At 36.6% G+C, this 18,621-nt stretch overlaps 1 protein-coding gene across 1 annotated transcript in view; it reads left to right on the top strand.

Moving 5' to 3' along the window:
• Positions 1-18,621, top strand: part of TTN (titin) — a 240,899-nt gene that overhangs the window by 15,936 nt on the left and 206,342 nt on the right. The window contains exons 12-41 of the mRNA XM_051623291.1: positions 138-413; positions 525-650; positions 1,778-2,059; positions 2,333-2,398; positions 2,871-3,129; positions 3,441-3,501; positions 3,615-3,827; positions 4,517-4,659; positions 5,259-5,464; positions 5,579-5,809; positions 6,322-6,566; positions 7,281-7,504; positions 7,643-7,807; positions 7,912-8,080; positions 8,332-10,022; positions 10,116-10,397; positions 10,670-10,936; positions 11,088-11,360; positions 11,468-11,731; positions 11,830-12,090; positions 12,618-12,878; positions 13,357-13,620; positions 13,713-13,973; positions 14,140-14,400; positions 14,847-15,107; positions 15,194-15,335; positions 15,425-15,590; positions 15,812-16,043; positions 16,613-16,897; positions 16,996-17,121. Of these exons, the coding sequence (XP_051479251.1) occupies positions 138-413; positions 525-650; positions 1,778-2,059; positions 2,333-2,398; positions 2,871-3,129; positions 3,441-3,501; positions 3,615-3,827; positions 4,517-4,659; positions 5,259-5,464; positions 5,579-5,809; positions 6,322-6,566; positions 7,281-7,504; positions 7,643-7,807; positions 7,912-8,080; positions 8,332-10,022; positions 10,116-10,397; positions 10,670-10,936; positions 11,088-11,360; positions 11,468-11,731; positions 11,830-12,090; positions 12,618-12,878; positions 13,357-13,620; positions 13,713-13,973; positions 14,140-14,400; positions 14,847-15,107; positions 15,194-15,335; positions 15,425-15,590; positions 15,812-16,043; positions 16,613-16,897; positions 16,996-17,121 (7,963 nt within the window). The remainder of the gene's footprint in view (positions 1-137; positions 414-524; positions 651-1,777; positions 2,060-2,332; positions 2,399-2,870; positions 3,130-3,440; positions 3,502-3,614; positions 3,828-4,516; positions 4,660-5,258; positions 5,465-5,578; positions 5,810-6,321; positions 6,567-7,280; positions 7,505-7,642; positions 7,808-7,911; positions 8,081-8,331; positions 10,023-10,115; positions 10,398-10,669; positions 10,937-11,087; positions 11,361-11,467; positions 11,732-11,829; positions 12,091-12,617; positions 12,879-13,356; positions 13,621-13,712; positions 13,974-14,139; positions 14,401-14,846; positions 15,108-15,193; positions 15,336-15,424; positions 15,591-15,811; positions 16,044-16,612; positions 16,898-16,995; positions 17,122-18,621) is intronic.

Raw genomic sequence — 18,621 nt, 5'->3', positions numbered from 1 at the left:
GTTATTTCTAATTTCTTAGCAAGCTCAGGGTTTTTTCTGCATAGATTATACTTCACTGAGCATGATAAGTACTTGCCAGATATGCAAGCCTTTAAAATGATGAACATTTGTATAAATTCTGCCAATGTTCTCTGTAGACTAAAGCTGGAAAAAAGGCTGAAGCTGTAGCTACAGTTGTTGCAGCAGTTGATCAGGCACGTGGTCGATCACCCTGGGAATCAGAACAAGCAGATGAAGCTTATGTAAAGCAGAAAACTTTGGAATATGGCTATAAAGAGCATGCTGTAACAGACCATGTTGCTGAGGCCCCAGCGGAACGTCATGTTGTCACTAAAGAAGTTAAAACTGTCTATGTTCCACCTGAGAAACATATATCAGCTGCTGAAAAGAAAGAAGTTCATGTATCAACAGAGGTTAGACTGTTTACATTGCATTTTTTTCCAAAAATTATGCCTCAGTGAAATCTGTTTCAGTTTGGAGAACAGTATCACATTCTCAACGCCTTTTGTCATTGCTTTACGTAGATAAAAAGAGCAACAGAAACTAAGACTGAGAGAACAATTCATGTTGAACACCCGCGACCCCGCACAGCAAGCCCCCACTTTGCAGTCTCCAAAATTGCTGTTCCTAAACCAGATCATACATATGAGGTAAGAAGTGAAAAATGTGTTCAAGAAGAGCAGCATTTCATTTATAATAACCAGTAGGTTACACATTCCATTTGACTTTTCCTTTCACTCCAGAATGGTGCTTCTCAAGAAGAGATATTCTAGATGTTTATGTTCTCTAAAGTAGTTTTTGTTGGCTTGTTTGAGTAATGAACAACAGTCCTGCAAACAGATACAAATCACATTTTTGTAGTTTGTGTAATTATTAGTTATTTAAAGAAGCTTTTCATCTGTTTAAAGATGCAGCTTGAGTACTTCATGTCGTACAGTGAAATCGTAAATGTTTTCATGCAACTTGTATTTTTTAAAGAGCAGGAGTATCCATTTTCAACCTTACTATGTGCATCAGATCACTAACATGTGGGAAACAGTACTTCTTCCTTCTAGATTACTGCAAACTAAGCTAAATTTTAAACAAACAAAAAAAAATCTGGACTGCATAATATGCCACCATCTATTTTTAGTGTTATTTTTTACATTTCTCTGTTTGACTCCTTCATATAATATTGAAAGCTCCCATTTAATAAGATTTCTCATTCAAGCATATGTTCTCTCTTCACCTGGACTTTACTGTTGGTTTTTTTTCGCTAAATCATAATAAAACATTATAAAACTACCTAAATACTTTTATCTTTAAAGATTTGTGTATGTTTTTCAAAGTCATTGCATCTAAAATAAAGTTTTGAAATCTCTTCAGTTATTTTAATCACTGACAGTTATATTATTAGCAGTATTGCTTCTTGCAGTATCAGACTGAGTAAACGGCAGGCTAAGGTCTCAAGTGAAATAATTTAGAGGACAATTCTCTTGTTGCATTTAAGAGCTTCTTGACCATCTAAATATCAAATTCTAAAGTAAAAAGAAAAGAGAAAATATTTGAATGTTAGACACATCAAAAATAACAGATATAACAGGGTTGTTTTATCTTCAGTATTCTACTACTGCAATCTAAAACTAGAAATCATTTTTCTATATGCAGCTTTTGCAGTGTTAACAAATAAGTGACTAATGAAGCAACTGGTGCATATGCATTATGCTCAGGAAACATACTATCTCCTTTGAAAATGAGAGAAAAATTAAGCTGTAACTCTTTCTCTTCTGTTCCCTAGGTTTCAATAGCTGGATCTGCCATGGCTACTCTGGAAAAAGAGTTATCAGCTACTTCCACTGTGCAAAAGATCACCAAGCCTGTGAAACCACCTCAGCTGAAGCCACAGGAAGTCAGGATAAAAACAGAACCGCTTGCCCCTCCACAGCTTACATTTGGAGAGGCTGCTAAGACTTACAAAAGTGGCTATGATGTTGAAACTAAAAGAGAGAGAGGTGTAAGCATTAAAGGAGAAGCAATGAGGGAAGAACATGTGGTGTTGCAGAAAGAAGGCGAAGCAAAGGTATGTTATTAAGCAAATTTCCATCACTTTGAATTATTTTCATCTTAAAAATGTAGCATAAGCTCACTTGTGTGCTGTTTCCTCATTGCAATTTTCCACCTTTACAGCTTTCTGCTGACTTTTATCTTTGTTGTTTTACACAAGTTCTTCTAAGGACCTAATATTTACCTATGACAAGCAGAGTTCCCTTTACCTAATTTATTTTGTTATCTAAATTCTGCTTTTATCCTTGGCTTTGATAGGTGTTTATTAACTGTGCTTTAAATAATCTAGGTGACAGAAACTGCCAGAGTTCCTGTGCCTGCAGAAATCCCTGCTACTCCACCCACCTTAGTCTCAGTAAGTAATTTGTATGTAGATTAAGGGAGATACACTGTTTTCACCCATTTTATATTCTAACTTTTTTATTTTAATACCTGACCATGAAAATTTGGCTTTGTTTAATCTCCTAAACATTGTTTTAGACTTTCTCAGCCATAAAATTAATCTGTGATACAAACTTTTCTAGAAGTCTGTTATGGGAGTGATTCTTTACAATTATGTCAAATAGGAGGTTGACCTTTGCTGCAGTAAAACATTTTCTCAATGTGATCTGCATAAACATCTACCTACCTTTTAATTGTCTTGTTAATAAAAGTAATGATCCCAAATACAGTTTCAGATACTTCCCTTTGTAAAATACCTCTTTTTTCCTCAATACACCACTGAAAAGAAGTAAACATTGAATTTTCCATTCAAATAGGTTTTATTTACATGTCTGTTTAGTAGTGAAAATATATACTGATTGTGATACTTATTTTTTGTCATACAGGGCCTGAAAAATAAGACTGTGACTGAAGGCGAGTCTGTCACTCTGGAGTGCCATATCTTTGGTCATCCTCAGCCTACTGTGGCATGGTACAGGGAAGACTACAAGATTGAGAGCTCAATGGACTTCCAGATCACTTTCAAAGCAGGGCTTGCTCGCCTCGTGATTCGTGAAGCCTTTGCAGAAGACAGTGGAAGATTTACCTGCACTGCTACCAATAAGGCTGGGAGTGTGAGCACATCTTGCCACTTACACGTAAAAGGTAGGTGTAGTTATCATTGCAGGAAGATTACAATTTTGTTAACTGCATATTACTTCTAGTTTAGTGTAGACATTTTGTCAGGTGCTAAACAGAATATATGCCTTGAATTATATTCCAGTGCTGTTAGGTAACAGGGCTGGAAGAATATGAGGAAAAGGCCAATTGAGGGCTGATGGAGACTTCCTTTCTCAGTGAAAGTACCTGGCCCCCTGAGCAAACTAACTACCTAAACTTCTTTTTTGTGAACTAAACTTGCTGCATAAACACTATTAGAGTATTTTAAAATCCAGTATATCGTATTTGTCTTACAGTTTCAGAAGAAATTGAGACTCGAGAAACCATTTCTGAGAAGCCTGTTACAGAGGAGAAACGGTAAAGTTACTTTCCTAAACAGACTGCTTCTAGTGTGGTCATTAGCTTCTTGTACTCAGTATATGAGAGCTTCGGACATCAGCTCACTTTTCTGCATTGGAATCTTATTTCAGATATGTTGAGACAAAGGACATTGTAATGGAAGATGTCTCTGTTGTAGCAGAGGAAGTGTCGGGAGAACCCGTACCTCCTTTCTTCATAAGAAAACCTGTAGTACATAAATTAATAGAAGGTGGGAGCATTGTTTTTGAATGCCAAGTAGGGGGCAACCCAAAGCCACATGTCTACTGGAAAAAAGGTGGAGTTCCTCTAACGACTGGCTACAGGTACTTCAACTACAATGCAAAAAAATGCTATTTAAACATAATTTAAAAGAATATTTAATTGACAATATTTTAGTTTTGACTGCCTTACTGATGCTGAGCTAAATAAAATCACTGATTTCTGTAAAATTTTATTTTTAAATGGGAAAAATATATTATATCTTAATGTGAGTGTTTAGGAGATTACTGATTTTTAAAAAACAGATATTCCAATCAGGAAGAAGTTTTGCATTTGATTTATTCTGTCTGTGCAATGTTTGCATCCTGTTTGTGTTAATGCTGTCAACAGCAAGCAACGCACTTTCTAGCAGAGAGGAAAAATACATTTGTGGCACTCTTGAAATGTATCATGTTATAACAACCCATATTAAGACAAACTATGTGCACACAGCATATACCATTTTACTGCATCTGATCACTAGATCTCTGATATTTCAGTACTACTGTTTGCATCCTATTTATTTTAGTGACAATGGAAAGAAAGTAGTAGACCTGTACTCTAGTTTCAGCATTGTTACTTTTCCTGTGCTGTTCTGCAGATTCATTGAGTGAGAATTATCTGGAAAAGTTTTTCTCTTTTTGTCTTGTACAAGTTAGGAGTGATTCTGATTAATTTAATAACTAAAAGCAAATTCACTAAAAAGTCTGTTCATCAGAATTATAGAGAGCTGTGACTTTTATGTTTTCTATAGATACAAAGTGAGTTACAAAAGAGAAACCGGGGAATGCAAACTTGAAATTTCCATGACTTTTGCCGACGATGCCGGAGATTACACAATTGTTGTTCGTAATCAACATGGAGAAGCTTCTGCAACGGTCTCCTTACTAGAAGAAGGTAGATTGTAAAGAAGCGGGAAAAATGTTTATTAAAATTAACTTTAAAATGAGGAGAAGATTTAAACTGTGCTGCAAATTTTATGCAGCTTACTTTGGTCAATTCAAGAAACATAAAGGGATATCAGGTGGCTTTTTTTCTGCAAGACAGAGTATTTAACATCAGGTCAAATAGGAAGCTTCTTTTGTTGACAGTCCACATAACATAAGACATTCAGAGAGTGATGTAGAGAAAGGAGGTTAATCAAGTAATGGGTTCTGTTACAGGGAAAGAAGATGACAATTCTTTTTTTCAATTGTCTTTGTAAAAATGCATGAAAGTTTACAGAAGACAGAACCATGGTAGAGAAATTCTAAAATAGTCTCTACTGGTTCTTCCACTTGCATACTCAAGTAACACATTAAAGCTTTTGACTGTTTATAAAGCTCATCTGAGGGCATCAGTTCTTGCCTTTTATTGCTGTTTGATTTTTATTTGCTTAACAGACAGAAACTGTACTTTAATCACCAAAACCAGTAAAATGTTTGTACATGTTTTCTCTATTAAATCCATTGAAACCCAAAAAACCTTATAAAAATTAATGTGCTCTTAATTCTTAGCTGATTATGATGCCTACATAAAATCTCAACAAGAAACGATGTACCAAACTCAGATGACTGCATATGTACAGGAACCTAAAGTGGCTGAGGTAGCCCCAGCTATTTCATATGGTGACTTTGAAAAAGAATATGAAAAAGAACAAGCCCTAATTAGGAAGAAAATGGCAAAAGATACAGTGATGGTCAGAACATTTGTAGAAGATGAGGTATGTCCAGCACTCCATACTAATTTTGTATACTGACATTTTACCAGGACAAATAATTTCTTTACAAGGTCTTTATCTCATGCACAGGACTAATGGTCTTGCTTTTCTATATAGGAATTCCGTATTTCTTCTTTTGAAGAAAGACTTATCAAGGAAATTGAACTCAGAATTATTAAGACTACCTTAGATGAACTTCTCGAAGAAGATGGAGAAGAGATGATGATTGATATTTCTGAATCTGAAGCTATAGAAGCAGGATTTGATTTAAGATTAAAGAATTACAGAACCTTTGAAGGGACAGGAGTTACTTTTCATTGCAAGATGACTGGTTATCCGTTGCCAAAGGTACCTCAAACCTGTGTGACATTAATCTATTAAAAAATTCTAGTGCTCTACTTGAAAAATCCATTGTCAGACAGTCTACATTCTGCATAGAAAACAGCAAATCTCACAGGAAATCCAGTCTTTTGTTTTGATATCAACCTGAATTTTCCTTTTGCCCCTTAATAGAATAGTATTTGGTTGGTTAGCCAGTTCAGAGTTAGGTTAGATTTACTGGTTAAGTTGGTCTTGCTTCTGAGTATCTCCGAATTATCCCAAGTTGGGAACATAGTAGGAAGAGCAGTCTGGGTCACTTTGCTCTTTGTCAAAATGGGATTTATATCTGTTTCTAGCACCAAAACTCATGTTTCAGGCTATTGTGGAAGCATGGTTCTTTAGTCTTACTTACTTGAAGTAAAAATGTTAACACATATATGTGGACTGTGACAATGTATCAGCTGAAAACCAGGAAGCTGTAATTGGATCTTTGTCTTTAGGAAAACTCAGATAGCATTCCACTGTTTCTTTCTGTGCAGATTGCATGGTACAAAGATGGTAAGCGCATAAGGCATGGAGAGCGCTACCGCATGGAAGTTCTGCAAGATGGCACTGCCAGTCTGCGTTTGCCTGTTGTTTTACCTGAAGATGAAGGAATTTATACTGCCTTTGCCAGTAACATGAAAGGAAATGCCATTTGCTCAGCAAAACTCTATGTTGAGCCAGTTGCACCCACAGCAACTCCAGGTTATATGCCAGGACCAGAAGTTATGAGAAGATATAGGTAGGTACACAGTAATAATAAATTTCATGAGACTTCAATCTGCTGTGATAGACAGTTCCAAAAACTCATTATGCAACAGCTGAACAGATAAGTCTCTGAAATTTGCATACCACTAGAGAAGTTCTAAATGATGTTTACATGGCTTTTATTGACTCACGTGCCATGTCTTTGTCTGATTTGCCTTTTTAATAAACAATGCAGTTCCCAGAGTACCATGATTTGTATGCATATCCAGCCACAATATCAGATTTACAACCTCAGCAATGATAGTGATTTCATAAAGTACTCACTTTTTTGAAAAATAATTTTTCTCCACTTGGAGTTTTAGTACTGTGTACAAATCTTAGTTCTCAAACTTGAAAAGTTGTATTTCTATGGCAGAAAAAGTCCAGTGTTGCCATGTATGGTGTTCTGTCTCCATATACATAGATACACATGCATAAGTGTACACAGGATTACATCCATGTCTGTACAGTATCCTAAGTCCCAAAGTTTCCCCAGCTGTGGTGTATCCTAATACTATCCATCTGTAAAAAAACTGAAGAAAATTGACTACAAATAAAAATAAATTTTTGTAGCAGTTTCTCACATAGATACATTGGTTAACCTCTTTAAAATAAATTATGCTAAAAGCAAAAGTTGAACTCTGCTTATCATGTAAATCCACTGCTATATGTCATTGTCCTTCATACCTGTCTCATCTTTTTCTTCCAGGTCTATTTCTCCACGCTCTCCAAGCCGATCTCCAGCCCGCAGTTCTCCTTCTCGTTCTCCTGGCCGCAGATTAGAAGAAACTGATGAAGGACAACTAGAGAGATTATATAAGCCAGTTTTTGTGCTGAAACCTACATCATTCAAATGTTCACAGGGCCAGACTGCAAGATTTGACTTAAAAGTTGTTGGCAGGCCTATGCCGGAGACATACTGGTTCCATAATGGTAGATCAGTTTCATTTTCATCAACAACTAATATTAAAACCAAAACAAAACAAAACAAAAAACCTACATGCATTTTTACATCTTTTTGAGACACTGTTTTGAGTGTAACTTTTTTTTTCGTCCCATGTGTATCTGCAGGTCAACAAGTGATTAATGACTACACCCATAAAATAGTGATTAAAGAAGATGGCACCCAGTCATTGATTATTGTTCCTGCTATGCCTGATGACTCTGGAGAATGGGCTGTAATTGCTCAGAATAGGGCAGGCAAAGCTTCAGTCTCGATGACACTGACTGTGGAAGGTATCTACTGTGCATGTTATTTTTAGGAGGCTCAGGAGGTTTTTCCTGTTAAAAAACATGGTTATGTCATTTCCTCTTGTAATAAATTACCCTTGCTCCTTCAGCTAAGGAAGACCTAGTCAGACCACACTTTGTGGAAAGGCTGAAGAATGTTAGCGTAAAGGAGGGATCTAGACTGGAGATGGCAGTGAAAGCTACTGGCAACCCTAATCCTGACATTGTATGGCTGAAGAACAGTGACATTATTGTACCTCATAAATACCCCAAAATAAAGTAAGTATTTTTATTTTGTTTAAATAGTAAAGAAGCTAATAATTGCTATCCTGCAAAGTGCTTCTTACAGGGTGCTGAACACCCTTGCTTCCATAGAAATGATTCACTAAGGGATTAGTCCAATGGCTACTGAAGCTCCTAACAGCTTTTTGCATTGCAGCAAGGCTAAGAGATACAAAATATCTTGCAGGACTCCAAAATAAAGCAGTGCAAGAAAGTAAAAAAAAATAATAAATCTTTTAATGTTTCAGGATTGAGGGAACCAAAGGGGCAGCTGCCCTTAAAATTGAATCTACTGCCAGGCAAGATGCTGCATGGTATACTGCTACTGCTATCAATAAAGCTGGACGGGACACTACGCGGTGCAAAGTAAATGTTGAAGTTGAACATGCAGAACCTGAACCAGAAAGAAGACTAATCATTCCAAAAGGAACATACAAAGCTAAGGAGATTGCAGCACCAGAGTTAGAACCTCTCCATTTGCGTTATGGTCAAGAGCAATGGGAGGAAGGAGATCTCTATGACAAAGAAAAGCAACAGAAACCATTTTTTAAGAAGAAGCTCACATCTTTAAGACTCAAGCAATTTGGACCAGCACACTTTGAGTGTAGACTTACGCCAATCGGTGATCCTACCATGGTGGTAGAGTGGTTGCATGATGGCAAACCCTTGGAAGCAGCTAACAGACTCCGCATGATCAATGAGTTTGGGTATTGTAGCCTGGACTATGGAGTAGCTTATTCCAGAGACAGTGGAGTGATCACTTGCCGGGCAACTAACAAATATGGTACAGACCATACATCTGCTACTCTGATTGTGAAGGATGAGAAAAGCCTTGTGGAAGAATCCCAGTTGCCAGAAGGGAGACGGGGACTCCAGCGAATTGAAGAGTTAGAAAGAATGGCTCATGAGGGTGCTCTTCCTGCAGTTGCAGTGGACCAAAAGGAAAAACAAAAACCAGAACTCGTTTTGGTTCCTGAACCAGCAAGAATCCTGGAAGGTGAAACAGCACGATTCCGCTGCCGTGTGACTGGCTATCCTTTGCCCAAGGTCAACTGGTATCTCAATGGACAGCTCATCCGCAAGAGCAAAAGGTTTAGACTCCGTTATGATGGAATCTACTACCTGGATATTGTGGACTGCAAATCATATGACACAGGAGAGGTGAAAGTCACTGCAGAGAATCCAGAAGGCTTTATTGAACATAAAGTGAGACTTGAGATCCAGCAAAGGGAAGACTTCAGATCTGTTCTTCGTCGTGCTCCTGAACCCAAACATGAGCCTGTAGTGACAGAGCATGGAAAACTTCTCTTTGAGGTACAGAAGGTAGACAAACCTGCAGAGGCAACAACAAAAGAAGTGGTCAAACTGAAAAGAGCTGAAAGAATCACTCATGAGAAACTTTCAGAGGAATCTGAAGAATTGCGTAGTAAATTCAAGCGCAGGACAGAAGAGGGCTATTATGAAGCCATCACTGCTGTGGAACTTAAGTCTCGCAAAAAAGATGAATCATATGAAGAAATGCTAAAAAAGACAAAAGAAGAACTTCTTCACTGGACCAAAGAGATTCCAGAGGAAGAGAAGAAAGCACTTCCTCCTGAAGGCAAGATCACCATTCCGACATTCAAACCAGAGAAGGTTGAGCTTAGTCCAAGTATGGAGGCTCCCAAGATCTTTGAAAGAATTCAAAGCCAGACTGTAGCCCAGGGGTCAGATGCTCACTTTCGTGTGAGAGTGGTTGGAAAACCAGACCCTGAGTGCCTGTGGTTCAAAAATGGTGTGCAGATTGAAAGGACTGATCGTGTGTACTGGTACTGGCCTGAAGATAATGTTTGCGAATTAGTCATCAGAGATGTGACTTCTGATGATTCTGCGAGCATTATGGTGAAAGCAGTCAATATAGCTGGTGAAACTTCAAGCCATGCTTTCCTGTTAGTACAAGGTAATTTTAATTCTCTTTTATCCTACTGCTTATCATACTGTGTTAAGTCTATTTCACCAGTGCACTGTTAATTCATTGCATATAATTTTGCAGCCAAGCAGTTAATCACCTTCACCCAGAAGTTACAAGATATTGTTGCTAAAGAGAGAGATTCCATGGCAACATTTGAATGTGAGACATCAGAACCCTTTGTCAAAGTGAAATGGTTTAAGGATGGAATTGAGATTCATTCTGGAGACAAATACAGGATGCACTCCGACAGAAAGGCTCATTTTCTTTCTGTACTAGCAATTGAAAAGTCTGATGATGATGACTACAGCTGTGCCCTGGTAGAAGATGAATCCATAAAAACTACTGCAAAACTTACTGTTGAAGGTAAGAAACACACAGCTCAGTACCATACAGTACTGTTAAAGAGAAATCAGCTTCAGGAAGAGATAAAACAATGTAAACTGATATCTAGTGCACTAAAAATGTTCAAGCTGCTTTCATATTCTCAGAATCCAATATGAAAGTTTGGAGGTATATTTATGTAAAATGGTTACACCACATTAAATGAGCATAAAGAAATCAATATGTATAAGAAATGTTTTCATCAGATCTATCTAATTCACCTTATTAAGGAATGTAATTATTTTTGCCCGTAGGTGCCGTGGTTGAGTTTATTAAAGAACTCGAGGATGTTGAAGTACCAGAATCCTTCTCAGGTGAACTTGAATGCGAGGTTTCTCCGGAAGATGTGGAGGGGAAATGGTATCACGGCGATGTTGAACTCACTTCTAATCATAAATACGTAATTGCATCCCGCCGTGGTCGCCAAATCCTCACTATTAAAGATGTTAATAAAGATGATCAAGGAGAGTATAGCTTTGTTGTTGATGGAAAAAGGACTCACTGCAAACTGAAGATGAAGCGTAAGCATTTATAATACTTATATTCTAATACTTATATTCTAGATTTCCTATATCATAGCTTATATTATAACTATATCACTATATCCCATACTGTCTTAATGTTCAATACTCTGCTTATCTGTTATGAGGATTATTTAATTTCATTCCACAGCTCGTCCAATGGCTATTCTTCAAGGACTTACTGATCAAAAAGTCTGTGAGGGAGATATTGTACAACTTGAAGTTAAAGTCTCCCTAGAAAATGTGGAAGGGGTCTGGATGAAAGATGGTCATGAAATTCAATCAAGTGATCGTATTCACATTGTGTTGGATAAACAGTCACACATGTTGCTAATAGAAGATGCAACAAAGGAAGATAGTGGAACTTACTCTTTTAGTGTTCCTGATCTTGAACTGTCAACTACTGGACGGATCACAGTGTACAGTAAGTCATTATTATGATTTTGAAGGTGTGTTTGATTTTTAGGTCCTTTAGGATTACTTGTTAAAGGAGTAGTTTTTTTCATGATGAATATTTTTGTAACTTGACAGGTGTGGAAATAGTGGTGCCTCTAAAAGACGTTCATGTAGTTGAAGGAACAAAAGCTATCCTCGAATGCAAAGTTTCAGCACCTGATGTGTCTTCCTCCAAATGGTACCTAAATGATCATCAGATAAAGCCCGATGAACGTGTACAAGCTGTGTGCAAAGGCTCTAAACAGAGGCTAGTGCTTAACAGAACCCATGCATCAGATGAAGGACGTTATAAGCTAATGGTTGGCAAAGTTGAAACAAGTTGCAATGTCACAGTTGAAAGTAGGTTTCCTTTAAGAAGCACAGTTCTTTGTGAAATTATTTCTTTAAATACAAAGCTGTGGAAGCAACTGATATTTTTAATATATTCTTTTTTATAGAAATTCAAATTATTAGAGGTCTTCATGATATCACCTGCACTGAAACACAGAATGTATGTTTTGAGGTTGAGCTCTCCCATTCAGGGATTGATGTAATTTGGCATTTCAAAGGCCAAGAAATCAAAGCTGGTCCTAAATATAAAATTGAAGCACATGGCAAAATATATAAATTGACAGTGGTGAAGATGATGAAAGATGATGAAGGAGAATATGTATTTTATGCTGGAGAGAAGAAAACATCCGGAAAGCTCATAGTAGCAGGTTAGTAGGGTTATAGTCAAAGATTTTTATTTTGCTGTGATTTAAAAGTAATACTCAATGTATTGTATTTTGTAATTGTAGCAATTGTGCTTTTCTGAACTTTTCATGCTTTAGTTTTTCTTTTTTTAATGTATCCCTTGCTCTTATCGTTATCTTTTATGAGCGGTATAATTTAAATACAACAAAGCTTTTAAGTAAGTACTTATATGTTTAGCGAAGTCAGCACCATAGTATGGAATATTTTTTATGTAATTAATGTGAAAAAGGTTTTGTCTTGAATGTTCATTGTGTCTGTGCTGATAATAAAAGTAACAAATGAGAATAATTAGGATAGAAGTAAGAAACACTTTTTGGTCATGTTCAGGTCACATCCTATTCTTGATTTTTCACAAAACACAGAATGTCTGTGAACATGCTGAAAATTAGGGCTAAGAATTCCAGCATCAACTTTTCACAGGTTTGCGTTTTGTGTGCTGGAAAGTTGAACAGCATCAGAAAAAAACCCATGTACTTTTGCTTCCCTACAGGTGGGGCCATTTCAAAGCCTCTCTCTGACCTTACTGTGGCTGAGTCTCAGACAGCTCTTTTTGAATGCGAGGTGGCAAATCCTGAGTCAGATGGCCAGTGGTTAAGAAGTGGTAGACCACTACCTTTAACAGATCAGTACCAAGCTGAATCTGATGGTGTAAAGAGAAGGCTCATTATCCCTGTCACAAAACTGGATGATATGGGTGAATATAGCTATGAAATAGGAAGTTCAAAGACATCTGCCAAGCTGAAGGTTGAAGGTCAGTATTTTTTGTAACTAACTGTTGTCTTTAAGACTCAGTCCAGTATCACACACTGTGTCTTGGATCAGGCTCTAAGATGAAAACTTATTTTGCTTAGTTTTTTAAAATGTATTTTTATATTATTATGCACATTCTGAGGTAGCAAAGTCACTTTATTTTGGAGTCTCCATATCGGCAATTTAACATGGTATTTTAACAAAACCACATTTTGCTGAAGGTACTGGTGAGCAGGTAGAAATTCTTTACTAGTTGTGTAGTAAACATACCAAATAAAAAAAACAAGCATATGTTTCTTTTTTATATTCCAAGCATGCCAGTTTGGTGCAAAATGTATAAATCAATATATACATACTAGATTCTAAAATGAAGCACCATGATTCAGTTTTATTAAGATTATTAGATTTACTATAATTTTTAATTTTGGTTTGTTTTGTCAAATGTTGTTTTTTCTTCTTCTTCTTCTTTTTTTTCCTAGCTGTTAAGATAAAGAAGACACTGAAGAACTTGACTGTGACAGAAACACAGGAGGCAGTTTTCAGTGTAGAACTGACCCACCCTGATGTAAAAGGAGCTCTGTGGATTAAAAACGGTGTTGAACTTGAATCAAATGACAAATATGAAATTTCAGTGAAAGGGACTGTTCACACACTTAAAATCAAACACTGTGTTGTCACCGACGAGTCTGTTTATAGTTTTAAGCTTGGAAAGATAGGAGCAAATGCCAGACTTCATGTGGAAAGTAAGTCACTCTGTTTTGAATATTTGCTTTAATGTGTGGTTTGTAATTCAAGTGAAACACACTGCTGAATCTTGTCAACTTTTTTCCTAAAGCTGTCAAGATCATCAAAAAGCCGAAGGATGTGACTGCTTTGGAAAATGCTGTGATCTCCTTCGAACTGAGTGTATCCCATGATACTGTACCAGTCCGATGGTTCCACAAAAATATTGAGCTTAAACAAAGTGATAAATACAAGATGATCTCTCAAAGGAAAGTTCACAAGCTTATGCTGCATAACATATCTCCTGCTGATGCTGGGGAATACACAGCTCTTGTTGGTCAAATTGAGTGTAAAGCAAAACTGTTTGTGGAAAGTAAGTATTACAAGTTTATAAGGAAGTAATTTTATTAATTTCTACACCAACTCATATTGAACAACTTGGCCTGACACTTCATAGCCTGTTACTCTTGGTTTTTTGCAGTCTTCCACACATACTGACTTTAAAAAAATCCTTTCTTTTCATCTTCCCCCCCTCTTAGCCATACACATCACAAAGACCATGAAGAATATCGAGATCCCTGAGACCAAAACTGCCTCTTTTGAATGTGAAGTTTCTCATTTCAATGTGCCTGCTGTCTGGCTGAAAAATGGTGTGGAGATTGAAATGAGTGAAAAGTTCAAAATAGTGGTCCAGGGGAAACTACATCAGCTCAATATCATGAACACAAGCAGTGAGGATTCTGCAGAATACACATTTGTCTGTGGAAATGACAGAGTCAGTGCAACTCTGACCGTAAAACGTATGTAAAAATTAAATTAACTAGAATATTGTATGGTTGCCAATAGTACTTTGTGTTAATACAGGCACTTGGTGCAATTCAGACAAAATAAGCACTGCTATAGAGGTATTTTCAAATAAACCTAAAATGCCTCAATTACATTTTTAAAAGAGATTTAGAAGCTGTGAGCTTCAAAGTCAGATCCTGGATTCTTCTGTCTAGGTGAACATACCTAAATATCAAGTCAACATAGGAGACAGAATTTGGATTCCTATGTCACTCAGAAGTTTTAGTTTTAATTACAGTATTTCTTCTGGAGACAGAGCCTTCCTTTTAATATTACCAAAAATTGGACTCTGTCTTAAAGAATTTTAAACATCTCTAATACAGTTAACTTGTGTTTAAAACAAAGCAAACCAGAAGAAAAACCCCCAAACCATATCCACTTCTTTTTTTTTTTTTTTTAGCCATCCTTATTACCTCCATGTTAAAAGACATCAATGCTGAAGAGAAAGATACAATAACATTTGAAGTTACTGTTAACTATGAAGGTATCTCATATAAATGGCTAAAAAATGGGGTAGAAATAAAATCAACTGATAAATGCCAGATACGAACAAAGAAGCTCACACACTCCCTCTCCATAAGGAATGTGCATTTTGGTGATGCTGCAGAATACACTTTTGTTGCTGGAAAAGCAGCTTCATCAGCTACTTTATATGTGGAAGGTATTTGCCCTCTTATTTGTATTTTTAGTGATTTCTAGTGGCTTAAATAACGTCATGGCACTCATTCCACTTTTTTACTGCCCTAGCTCGTCACATTGAATTTAGGAAGCATATTAAAGACATCAAGGTTGTGGAGAAGAAGAGGGCTATTTTTGAATGTGAAATTTCAGAACCTGACATTCAGGTCCAGTGGATGAAGGATGGACAAGAACTCCAGATTGGTGAAAGGTAGATGATTGCTTCTACACTATATTGACCTTTTTTATTTATTTCTCCCCAGAAAGTAACTTGATAATTTTCTTTTCTGTTGTCCTTAGGATGAAAATTCAGAGGGAGAAATATGTCCATCGTCTTATCATTCCTTCCACAAGAATGTCTGATGCTGGTCAGTACACTGTAGTAGCAGGTGGAAACACATCCAGTGCCAATTTAATAGTGGAAGGTCGTGACATTCGTATCAGAAGCATCCGTAAAGATATTCAGGTATGTCCTATACAGAAGAAGAAATATTTTATAACTTTGTCACTCAAAGAATAATGCAAAGGAAGAACAACAATATCTAACCAGTGAGAGTCCTAACAAAAAAAAAAAAAAAAAAAAAAAAAGTGTAATCAGAAGGTCAGGGCCACCTCCTAGGAAACTGAAATGTGGGGTTGTCTGTAAAAACAAATGCTATTTCTAAAATTTATTCTACCTGTACAAAGGTCATTGAGAGACAAAGAGCTGAAATTGAATTTGAAGTCAATGAAGATGACGTTGAACCTCTGTGGTACAAGGATGGCATTGAGATCAACTTCCAGTATGAGGAGAGATACAGTTATGTGGTGGAAAGGAGAGTTCATCGAATGAGCATCTTAGAAACTACCTACTCTGATGCTGGAGAATACACTTTTGTTGCAGGACGGAATAGGAGTTCTGTTGTTCTGTATGTGAATGGTATGTGTCCTTTCAAACAATGCATTGACTGTATTTATTACCCTCTGTTTTTCCGATTTCTATATAGATTTTCTGGAATTCTAACTCTGAAAGTAAATAAATAAAAATTTAAAAATCCAAGAAAAATCTTATGTCTGTAACACTAACAGAATCCTCATGTACATGGATGTCCCTTGCTCTACTGAAATAGCTGACTAGTTGATGAAAATGCTATAGCAGGTCTTTTCCACACTGTCTGTTTGGACCAGGAAATTCTCAAGTCTAAATAAAACTGTTTTGTTCATAAGCACAAATATACCTTGCCAGAGGGATCAACCTAACACTTTTTGGACATATTTTGCCAGAAAACACTTATGCCCACATAGCTAATTATGTTAAGGCACTTGCTGCTAGATCATTCTCCCTGAATCAAGGAAAAGGGCATATTTTCATGGGCACATTAGATTAAGAATTAGGGAATTTTTAAAAGTAAATTTCTTGCTAATATATTTTAAGCTTTAATAAATCTAAATAATGAGATTTTTCTCTCTCTTTCTCTCTCCCTTTTCCTCCCCCCACCCAATTTGCAGCCCCAGAGCCACCTCAGATCATTCAGGAGCTAGAACCAACCACTGTGGAGTCTGGTAAACCTGCCCGCTTCTGTGCTATGATCTCAGGCAAACCCCAGCCCAAAATTTCCTGGTATAAAGATGATCAAAAGCTGTCTCCAGGTTTCAAGTGCAAATTCCTTCATGATGCACAAGAATATACTCTACTGCTAATTGAAACTTTCCCTGAAGATGCAGCAGTGTACACCTGTGAAGCAAAAAATGACTATGGAGTTGCCACAACTTCAGCTTCACTTTCAGTGGAAAGTGAGTTGTCTGTGCTCATAACAGTGTCTGTGGAATGAGATTGTCAACATGCATGCGATCTTCATCTTTATTAATGACTTATTTGTCTTATCCTTTAGTCCCAGAAGTTGTTTCTCCCGAGCTAGAAGTGCCAGTGTATCCACCTGCTGTCATTGTACCACTACGTGATGCTGTTACAACCGAGGGACAGTCTGCTCGTTTTCAGTGCAGAGTTACAGGGACAGGTGGGTTTAATGAAATGCTGCACATCTTTTCATCTATCAGAATTGTTTCTCTTGAATTTAGAATAAAATGCAGAGTATATATGCTAGGATCAGTCTTTTCCTAGAAGCACAGTTATTTGAAACACACACACAGCAAAGTGTTACTTATAACTATCAGTAAAGCAAGTCATATATCAAAGATGGCATCAAGCATGGAAGTTACAAACTTTCATAACATTCAGCATTCCTAAAAAGAGGATCTGTTTCAAAAACGTTGTCTTTGGAAGCTTCTCAGTGTTTCAGGCACTAACTGATGTTAGAAAACTGTGTCAATGAGGAAAGGGCAGAGTTTCAAGAGATGGAATATCATTGTGGAAAATAATTATTTAACCATTATTAAATTAACATGATGAAGTTGCTGGTAACACAGTGTCACATCAATTAACTAAGCAAACAGACTGAAACTGCTTTGAACTTTATCCTAATATTTCTAAGGACAGTAAACTGCAAATGCATTCTTTTTCCTATCATAAAAATGTGTTTGCTCATGTTCTTTTTACATGTAGATTTTACTTAAATAAATTTGCTAGCTTTAGATACATAGAATACAATTCTACAATTAAAATAATTATTTCCAAGTTAACACAAACCTGAATAAAACTGTCTTTCTTCAGTTCAATAAATGTCTCAAGTATGATTACTAGGAAAATATTCACGTGGCCAACTGCAGAATAAGATCCAGTCCCAATCCCAAAAATTTACAATTATTTAAAAATAAATGACTTTCCAAATAAAAATGACTGATAACTGTGTAAAAATCCACATAAAATATATAAAATATGCATATATGTAAATATATTTAAATTGCATTCCCATAACTTGCAATCAAACTCCTTGATGAAAGAAAGAAAGAGAGAAAGAAAGAAAGAAAGAGAGAGAGAAAGAAAGAAAGAAAGAGAGAGAGAAAGAAAGAAAGAAAGAAAGAGAGAGAGAAAGAAAGAAAGAAAGAGAGAGAGAAAGAAAGAGAGAGAGAAAGAAAGAGAGAGAGAAAGAAAGAAAGAGAGAGAGAAAGAAAGAAAGAGAGAGAGAAAGAAAGAAAGAGAGAGAGAAAAAGAAAGAGAAAAAGAGAGAGAAAGAAAGAGAAAAAGAAAGAGAAAGAAAGAGAGAGAGAGAGAAAGAGAGAGAAAGAGAGATGAAGAAGAGAGAAAGAGAGAGATGAAGAAGAGAGAAAGAGAGAGAGATGAAGAAGAGAGAAAGAGAGAGAGAAAGAGATGAAGAAGAGAGAAAGAGAGAGAGAAAGAGATGAAGAAGAGAGAAAGAGAGAGAAAGAGATGAAGAAGAGAGAAAGAGAGAGAGAAAGAGATGAAGAAGAGAGAAAGAGAGAGAGAAAGAGATGAAGAAGAGAGAAAGAGAGAGAGAAAGAGATGAAGAAGAGAGAAAGAGACAGAGAAAGAGATGAAGAAGAGAGAAAGAGACAGAGAAAGAGAAAGAGAGGGAGAAGGAGGGAAGGAGGGAAGGAGG

This window comes from Apus apus, chromosome 6 (assembly GCF_020740795.1).
Source record: "Apus apus isolate bApuApu2 chromosome 6, bApuApu2.pri.cur, whole genome shotgun sequence".
NCBI lineage: Eukaryota > Metazoa > Chordata > Aves > Apodiformes > Apodidae > Apus > Apus apus.
Note: the sequence above shows the minus strand (reverse complement) of the source record. Positions and strands in the feature narration are given on the sequence as shown.